The 10000-nt window shown below is 38.9% G+C and overlaps 2 protein-coding genes across 2 annotated transcripts in view; both read right to left on the reverse strand.

Moving 5' to 3' along the window:
* rps6kal (ribosomal protein S6 kinase a, like) overlaps positions 1-2696 on the reverse strand; it is a 37123-nt gene extending 34427 nt beyond the window's left edge. The window contains exon 1 of the mRNA XM_061928115.2: positions 2191-2696. Coding sequence (XP_061784099.1) covers positions 2191-2400 — 210 coding nt within the window. The 5' untranslated portion in view covers positions 2401-2696. The remainder of the gene's footprint in view (positions 1-2190) is intronic.
* A 4759-nt stretch (positions 2697-7455) lies between these two features.
* hdx (highly divergent homeobox) overlaps positions 7456-10000 on the reverse strand; it is a 17695-nt gene continuing 15150 nt past the window's right edge. Inside the window, exons 7-11 of the mRNA XM_061927784.2 lie at positions 9334-9529; positions 9173-9249; positions 8189-8287; positions 7974-8096; positions 7456-7886 (exon numbers count right to left, since the gene is read on the reverse strand). Of these exons, the coding sequence (XP_061783768.2) occupies positions 7632-7886; positions 7974-8096; positions 8189-8287; positions 9173-9249; positions 9334-9529 (750 nt within the window). The 3' untranslated portion in view covers positions 7456-7631. The remainder of the gene's footprint in view (positions 7887-7973; positions 8097-8188; positions 8288-9172; positions 9250-9333; positions 9530-10000) is intronic.

Raw genomic sequence — 10000 nt, forward strand, 5'->3', positions numbered from 1 at the left:
GTATGTAGACTTGATTAACAACGCACAGGTCTGCGGATTTCAATTGAGAGGTGTGGCTTGCTGCTGTATGATGTATTTGGTCTAGTGTTTGTGTGTGTTGAATTCCATCAAGCCTCTGAAGAGAGGGGATGAGTCATAGCACTACGCAAGCCCACTCAGTGGGTGGAGCCACAGACATTGACATGCGCTCACTCACATCTACAGAACACAGGCCAGCAAATCCCTTTCCAATATGGTTGAGCTCCACAAACTGAACATTACTTTAATATATACAAAACGCAAAGTCAAAAGATATAAAACAAACCATTGCGGCACATTTGTGAGGTCTATGAAATGTTCAGGCTACAGCCACTAACACATTAATCTTCACTCCCACCTCTGCTGTGGCTCATCACAGCTTGCAACAAGAGTGCAGCCTACACTGACAGCATGGCAGGCATATTTTCTGTCATTTTACAAAACATGCAATGGATCATTTCACCAATGCGTAATGCTCTTTTAACACGGCTTTGTTTAACTGTCATACACGGTGCAAAACTGATGCAAAGTGGATTAAAAGGGTAGTCCAGTTTAAGCGGCTAATCTAGATGTTTACTTCAGTGCTCCAGTTGTCTGTTAGCAGTCAATGTGCCTTTTTCGGTGGATATTAGTGTTTTGGTAGTAAGTCATGCATAACTATACAGGTATATTTGACTTCATGGCTCACGGTGCACTGTAGTTGAGGTCTTATTAATTACGTATAAAATACTAAACGGTTTAGCACCATCATTTTTTGCTGATTGTATTGTACCCTATGCTCTGTCCAAAAATCTGAGTTACAAGAACGTTGGCTTATTAGCGATTCCCAGGACCCAAAAAATGACAGCTGGCTCTAGAGAGTTTTCTATACGGACTCCAGTACTCTGGAATGCCCTAATGGCAACAGTTACAGATGTCGAGAAGCATTAAAGTCCCTCCTTAAAAGTCATCGATATACTCTAGCTCTTTAATTGACTATTTTTAGACCAGTTGATCTGCCGCTTCTCTTTTCTGCCCCCCTCTCATGCATGGAGAGGTATGAGGGCGCCACGGATAATCTCTGGAGACGTACCAGTCTGGAGGATGCGATAGCTGTTTTAAGTCGTGACTTTGGAATGAACCACTCCTCTATGACATGTATGAAGACCTCCTATGACCCTGTGCTTACCCCCAATGCAATGAACTCTCACGTTACCATGAATAATGCAATAACTGTACCCAATTGACATCCACTGTAGTCGGTCACCCAGGAGGGTGGTCGCCACATCTACGGCCCCTTCCCAGGTTTCTTCTTTTTCTCATGTTGGGCTTTTGGAGTTTAGATCAGGGGATATTAGTGGTTTGTGCAGCCCTTTGAGGCATTTGTGATTAACACACTTTGATTTATTGATTGATATTTTAAGAGGTAGATATATTTTAATTGTAATCCTTGTCTTTACAATAATAGTCTGCCACAAATACATAAAGATTGAGGTGTCATATTTGGTTGTGAAAATAATGTGTTTATCAATTTGAATTATTTTACAGTGCCCAAAGCAGCTTTGAACTTTTGGAAAGTGCACCAAATGTAGTTTTAAGAGCACTGCATGGCAATATTGTTACCATGTAACACACACAGGAAGTTTACATGCTAAAGCATAACTCACTTCACTTGCTCCAGACAAGCATGCACTATGTTGTGTATTAACTTCCTAAATACGTTTTGGTGCACGGTGAATACATAAATAACCAGGCTACCAGTTATGTTTATTGAAAAAAACTCAGAAGAAAAAGTTACTGGGCTTACGAGCTGTCAAAACCAAACTACATGCTAATGCTACAAGCGCTAAGCTAGTAGAGGAGAAAACTCCTCTTGAGAAGTGTAAATGGCAACAAAAGCCACAAGGAAACTGTGCGTTCCTGTGTGAACAGTATGCGGTCCTTGAATGGTTCTAGAAGCTTCCACAACCCCAAAGGTCCATTTTCAAAGCGATACGCCGAGACAGCGCAATACAAATAAACATCTAACCAGCTGTTAGCATTAGCTGGCGTGTTAGCATGCATCGCGATGCGCCGCAGGTCGTGACGCGAGTTTAACGTAACCTTTCACCGGGACAAACTATACCTTCACCGGGCGACACAAGCCAAAAAAAAAAAAAAAAACATTGAGCGAGCAAAAATGTACAAACCTACCTCACTACTAACGCTGTTTATATCCATGTTGTGCCAGGATTCCGGTCTAAATCTAAGGCATCGTAGTCCACCTAGACCCCCGATCCAAAGTGCATGTTTCCCCCGGCTGCTCTGCTCGGTCGTCCGGAGGGAAGCTGCGTGGCCGTGGGCCACTATCCGGGGGGATTTGGGTGTCGGTGAGGGAGGATATGTTGTCAATAACGGGACCATGCGCTCTGCAACAGCACCGCTACCCTGCCATAGATGCGAATATGGCGGCTACTGTGGTACCTGGGCAGTGGATGAGTTTGTTGACGTAGTTATGACGCAACTCAGTTAAGGATTTCCCTCGTCCACTCCAAAGCCGCGGCTCTCGACGCGAATAAGCGCTGCCCTTGCGAACAAGACGACTTACTCGTGAATGACGCGGAATAAATGAACAGATCACACCGGCTTCCTGTTGCCGTCGACTCTCTGATCCCGAGAGTTTAAAGCTGAACGTTGCAGCTCGTCCATTTCTTGCTTTGCAGGAAATAAGAGGCTTAAAGCTCATCCACTTTCACTCCAGCTGTTTCTCCTCCACCAAACAGTCAAAGGAAATTGATGTTATGCCATTTTGTTTGTAGCACACCATCGCCACATATATGTCAATTAATAATTGAAGTAATAATTGACATTAGTAATGCTGCAGTGGAATGTGATAATATCGGCCGATAAATTAAAAATGTAATATCGGAAATTATCGGTATTGTTTTTTTTAATTATCGGTATCGTTTTTTCTGTTTGTTTTTATTATTATTATTAAATCAACATAAAAAACACAATATACTAGGGGTGTGGGAAAAAAATGATTCTCACATTGTGCGATTCAGAATCGATTCTCATTTTCAAAAAATACATTTTTTATTAATTTTTTTATTTTTTTATTAATCAATCCAACAAAACAATACACAGCAATACCATAAAAATGCAATCCAATTCCAAAACCAAACCCGACCCAGCAACACTCAGAGCTGCAATAAACAGAGCAATTGAGAGGAGACACAAACACGACACGGAACAAACCAAAAGTAGTGAAACAAAAATGAATATTATCAACAACAGTATCAATATTAGTTACAATTTCAACATAGCAGTGATTAAAAATCCTTCATTGACATTATCATTAGACATTTATAAAAAAAGCAAACAAAAAAAACAAAACATGGTGACACAGTGGCTTACACTTGCATCGCATCTCATAAGCTTGACAACACACTGTGTCCAATATTTTCACAAAGATAAAATAAGTCATATTTTTGGTTCATTTAATAGTTAAAACAAATATACATTATTGCAATCAGTTGATAAAACATTGTCCTTTACAATTATAAAAGCTTTTTGCAAAAATCTGCTACTCTGCTTGCATGTCAGCAGACAAGGGTAGATCCTGCTGAAATCCTATGTATTGAATGAATAGAGAATCGTTTTGAATCGGGAAAATATCGTTTTTGAATCGAGAATTCTCGATTCAAAAACGATATTTTCCCAATTTTTTTTCAATTCAACACGATTAATCGTGTTGAATTGAAAAAAAATTGATTTTGAATCGAATCGTGACCCCAAGAATCGTCATTGAATCGAATCGTGGGACACCCAAATATTCACAGCCCTACAAGATACACTTACAACTAGTGCACCAACCCCCAAAAAAACCCTCCCCCATTTACACTCATTCACACTCATTCACACAAAAGGGTTGTTTCTTTCTGTTATTAATATTCTGGTTCCTACAATATATATCAATATGTATCAATACAGTCTGCAAGGGATACAGTCCGTAAGCACACATGATTGTGCGTGCTGCTGGTCTACTAATAGTACTAACCTTTAACAGTTCATTTTACTCATTTTCAGTAATTACTAGTTTCTATGTAACTGTTTTTATATTGTTTTACTTTCTTTTTTATTCATGAAAATGTTTTAAATTTATTTATCTTATTTTATTGTATTTTTTTTTTTTTTAAATGACCTTATCTTCACCATACCTAGTTGTCCAAATTAGGCATAATAATGTGTTAATTCCACGACTGTGTATATCAGTATTGGTTGATATTGGTATCGGTAATTAAGAGTTGGACAATATTGGAATATCGGATATCGGCAAAAAAGCCATTATCGGACATCCCTATGTGTAATACATCATACGTATAGGGATGGTTAACATTTGAATCCATAGGGCAGAGGTCTCCAACCACCGGTCCGGGGACCGGTACCGGTCCGTGACACATTTGCTACCGGGCCGCAGAGAAATATTCATACATTTTTAAACGACTGCATTTTCTCTGACTTAACTAGACAGCTCTTTAGCGCCGCCCTAGTGGCTCCCTGGAGCTGTTTCGAAAATTTGTGAAAATGGAAAAAGATGAGGACATTTTATTTGTTTTATTTCAATATAGTTTCAAACATGACACAAACCCACTGCTTACATTAAACATGATTCTCTGATGAGAGTATTTGGCGTGCACCATTTTGTCCTGATTTCGGAAGTCCTTGAACGCACCGTAGTTTGTTTGCATGTACAACTTTCCTTGACGCTGCCACAGAAAGACGTGTTTTATGCCGCTTCTTGTTTGTGTCTGTTTGTCCATCAAACGTTTAAGGCTGTGCGTGAATCCACAAAGGTGAGCTTTGTTGATGTTATTGACTTGTGTGGAGTGCTAATCGGACGAATTTGGTCAGTGCATGACTGCAAGCTAATCGATGCTAACACGCTATTTATGCTAGCTGTATGTACATATTGCATCGCTGTGCCTCGTATTTTAGGTATATTTGAGCTAATTTTATTTGTAGTTTCCGTTTCCTTCAACTTGAACACACACATTTTTACCTTTGGCATTTCTAAACCAGTAATTTCCAGGAGTTATCACAGCCTCTGAAAAGCCTCCATTTTAGTAATGGTTTCCAATATTGTAAAAATGTGTAGAATAAATATTACATTTCAACAATTCTGTCAACAAAGATTTGCATCAGCCTGCGACACACTCATTTTGATAATACTCTAATATACTGTAGCTAATATAGACACTTACATCATGTGTTGCCTTCATTATTACACTTATATAAAAGGTTTTACATTTTTTGCGTCTCCAGACAGATTTGTATTTTTTTAAATTTTTGCTCCAACATTTTGGGTTGCCGACCCCTGCACCAGACACACCAATAAGCTTGTTTATAGATGTACAATAAAACTCCTCCTAGGAAATTGCTAGTTGTTATATTTGTTATAACTTTGTGAAATGATACAATGTACATTAATGAACATATAGAATATAAATGTGACAGATTGTAGCCAAAGGCTGATTTCCATCTGCCTCCCACTAATTCAGCGTTATCGTGAGTTCTATTTTTCATGCACTTATTTTGCAAGTAGAAAAGCCAGTCCCTGAAAATAATGCCTACATTAAACCGGTCCATGGTGCAAAAAAGGTTGGGGTACCAATTCCCGGTACCCGGGAATCAACAACAGTACCAATTACTGGTACTTTTGTGTGTGTTGATAAATGTTTTTTTGTGTAATAATATAATCTAAAATTTCCCTATTGCATTTTAAGATGAGATAATTATCATAACTGTCTTGTTATTTCTGAGTCTCATTTGCATGCAGTTGCAATTCCAAGACATTAGATGGCAGTATGGACCACGGAGTGTTGCCTAGCTGTAAAGTAGTATTTGCCATGAAGCCTGAATGTCCCATTTTAGTTATATTGCTCCCTACAAAGTGTTTATACTCAAAGTATTTTACTTTTTACACAATTTCTGTTTGATTGTTACTTGCGTCTTAGTTGTATATTCCGTAACTAAATGTGGAAGTGTTGAAATAGCCATGCAAAATTGCTGCTCAGTAGCATGTATTGACCTTCTCGAAACTGTTGAATTCCCATGTTCAATTGCAACCCACCTGGTTCAGCCCCTGCTAACGTTCCGCCAGGCAGGGCTTGAACCTGAATCCTCCAAATGAGAGTACCAGAGCTCCCAGCATCCAGCTGAAAGCTTGAGCTGTCAACTCAATGGCTAGCGCAAATTCCTGAGACTACAGGAAGTGAGGTTTACCAACATACACTCGCACAGCCACACTGGGTGGCCACCGTTTCACACACACCTCACTCTCATCCGGGTCACGGCACTACTGTAACCCGCCAGGTACAGCTCTTCATTTCTGCACTGGGCTCAATGAGAGCGAGAGAAAGCACACTAGACATTGCGCTATAATCACAAAGTGTCAACTCGATTTCTAGTACAAACTCTGAAGGAATCAGGAGATGAGGTTTACCACTGTACACCTGCACAGCCACACTGGCTGACCTCCATCCGACAATGGTTCAACGTCTCATGACTTTTTACACAAATCGCTTCTCCCTAACAAGGAGTTGACCGGCAAAATTTACAAAAGGTGCGTGATCCATGAATCAAGGACTGTACATTTTGACAGAAATGACCATGGAGTATTCCTTTATTACTTTTCCAGTCTCTCTGTTGTAACCTGCTGATGAAACACTAAGCTCAGTGGCTTCTTCCTTTTGAGAGCATCTTGTGCAAGGTCTCGCAATGGAGAGGTCCTGTTGATATACAAATAGGCGGGCACTTGATGTAAAAAAAATGATGACTAGATCCGTCCTATCTAATTCTCAGTATGAACGTGAACCGATGGAAAGCGAAATGTCTTCTAAGACAATCTGAAGAGTCCGGTTGCAATCAATTGAATGCCCTGAGAATTCAATGACGTGCATGAATGAGAATATTCCCGGACACATGATAAAAATAAGATGCCAGCAGATGCAGCTGTGCAAAAGTATGTTGTAATCCTCACCCACTGACATCTGAAGTCGAGTTGGCTAGACAAAGATGTGATTGACCGAGCTTTTAGCTGAGCGTAAATTGGGGCCTTGCCCCAGATGAGCGTGAGATTCAGGGTGGTTAGTGTATGTTGGTAAAAGTCATTCCTCAAGCCGTTGAGTTAGGGGTTTGGTCTGCCCGGACCAGCCCTTAAAGTGATGATTTTCCTCTTTTCGGACATAGTATACATGATGTTACAATGTTGGCTAGTCATGTTAAACAAAGCGTTAAATATTAAGGTTCATGCATTTAGGCGTGAGCTTGCACACAGTGTTGGATACCTCTTTCACCTGTAAAAGTCTCTGTGAATTTTAGGTTCATTCTGAAATTTCTCCCAAAGGTACAATCTTTTTTACGTTTTGTGAGTAGTGTAAATGGATGCATGATAAATAGTCACAAATAAGTTGGATTAGGTTCTTATTTTATATATTCTTCAGACTGAACCACAGCAAGACAAATGATATGCAATAAAAAATGAATTGTTAGCCCAAAAGTAGTGAAGCTTCAATCCACAGGCACTGAGCGCCGAGCATGTTTGTGATAATGAATAGCAAGTAACCTCGGTTTAAAATAAGTAGATGAAATAGTCAAACTTGTTCTTGTACGTCTTGCATTTGCTCCTCTGATACAGAGGGCTCAGTAACTTTAAAGGAAACGTCTTCTTCAATGTGGACCAGGGGGACTTCTTCGATCGCAGGTTCAACACAGCCTGTTGCATTGGTTGTCAAGGTTACGTTGTAGTTGGATGACTTGTCTTCCGACACAACATCAGGCAGAGCTCCTCTGTCCATGGTCATGTCCCAGACCTGGTCCGAAGCCTGAGGTAGACTGGCTATGAGTTCCTGAACACACAGGGACTACGATTAACAACACATTTAAAAATGTTCAGATTGAAATTTAAATAAAATATACTGCTTGATGGAATGTACCAGCTGTTTCTCCACATCATTATTTCTGACAGCGATGAGCAGCCTCTTCGTGAAGGTTGCAAGGTCCTGGTATTTTTGTTTTTGGTTCTCTAGCTCATTCTCTAAAAACTGTACTTCCTCATGCTGAAATGTTTGAAAAAAAACAACATTAACTTGAGTTCAATAATCAAAATGATTATTTAGAGAGAGGTCTGAGAGTGAGTGTGTGTCCTCGCCTTGAATTCAAGCAAGCTTTGCATTTGCTCTAGATCTGAGGCCACTATGTCACTCTCATCATAATCGTCCTCTTCATCCTCATCAACTACTTCGACCTTCTGTAAAAAAAAAAAAAAAACACACAACAACAACAAAACTTTAAGATCATTTTAAAAGGGAATAACAACCAGTGCTAATATAATAATACTAATAATAATAATAATAATAATATGATATAATAATAGTCATGCCTTGCCACAACGCGCTTCAAATATTGCGGCTTCACCACATCACAGATTTATTGGGAAATATCAAAAAAACAAAAACAAACATATTTTACAATTTTTTGGCCCTGAATAAAGCATTTTTAGGCATAACATGACTACATAAACTAAAAATATCAATACTACACTAATATTGGCCAGTAAAGACGACACAACCAACCAGAGCGCGCGTGTTCAGTATCGTTGCCACTGATTGGCTCAGCCTCAGGCAGCATTACTATATTAGTTTTAAAGGGTGTAAAAGTGACTAAAGGGTGTTATTGCAGATCTCTCATATTGCTGAAAAATGTATTTAGAGGGTTGCAAACAGGTTTTTTATGTTCTAGCTTTGAAAATATTAGATTAATAATGAATGATTCCTACTTGGCTAAAATTAATTTATTACGGTCACGTCCGGATCCAATAACACTATATACTGATATATTATATATAAGAATAATACTGTACACAAACATCCGCGCATCATATGCGCTTTACATTTTGAAGAACCATTTATTAATGTTTTATTATCTCAGTGGATCTGAATTAGTGCACTCAAACAAATGTTTTGTTTTTAATCAGCACACTCATCACTTTATAAAAGGCCAACAATTGAAACCAACTCATCAAGCATACCTACTCTACATGTACAGTATTCATAACAAAACTATATAATAGTTACTCGTAAAGAAGTTAAATGTAGCATGAGTGAACTGCAGAATCAAACAAATATTCAAGTACCACATTATTGGCCAGTGGTGCAGCAATGGTCACATCTGCTTCTTCTTCTTCCCTATGGACTGAGTCAATGTTGCTATCTGGAGGTAAGAGCACTGCATTACTACTGAGCTGCACAGTTCAAACAGATGTAAACAATGTGAGTGTTATATCAGTGGGCCCACCTTCAGAGAGACCAAGGCTGTCATTTAAGTCATCACCAAGTTCAGGTGTTCTGAGTTGATCCTCGTTCGGGCTGAACACCACTGGAGATTCATTCCCTGGGGAGCTCAAGCTTGTGAAAACAGCAGGCCCGCCTTTAGGTGGTGGTATTTCAATATTTATCAAACGGTACTTTCTTCGTCTGTTGCTGATCCATGTCTGACAGCCAGAGAGCACAAAGACACACAAGTACATACAGTAAGTGCAAAAGTGTCATAAACTGAATACAACCTGGATATTTTTCCTAAATGTCAGACATGATGTTGTGCTCTATAAAATATAGATTGTATAGAATTATGTATTCTACTAACTAGATAACAATTTTAAACATAGTAAATTGAGGCCAAACACATTCATCCTATAGGTGGCAGTATGTCCACTGCTCTGCAAAGCATTATAGTTTGTAAGAATGTTATTCACATCAAAACAAAATGTAATGTTTACTTGCATGGCCCATGCTAAAGCCATGTATATACAATACATACAATATTATCAAATGTTTAAGGTATAAAGTAAATACATTAGGGTTGTCAAATTTAACAATTTAACTCATGCGTACTAATCACCTATGAATTCCGATTAATCACCCAATTTATTTTGATTGCACATGCTCCTTTACTTTAATGGTGA

This window comes from Nerophis lumbriciformis, linkage group LG35 (genome assembly GCF_033978685.3).
Source record: "Nerophis lumbriciformis linkage group LG35, RoL_Nlum_v2.1, whole genome shotgun sequence".
NCBI lineage: Eukaryota > Metazoa > Chordata > Actinopteri > Syngnathiformes > Syngnathidae > Nerophis > Nerophis lumbriciformis.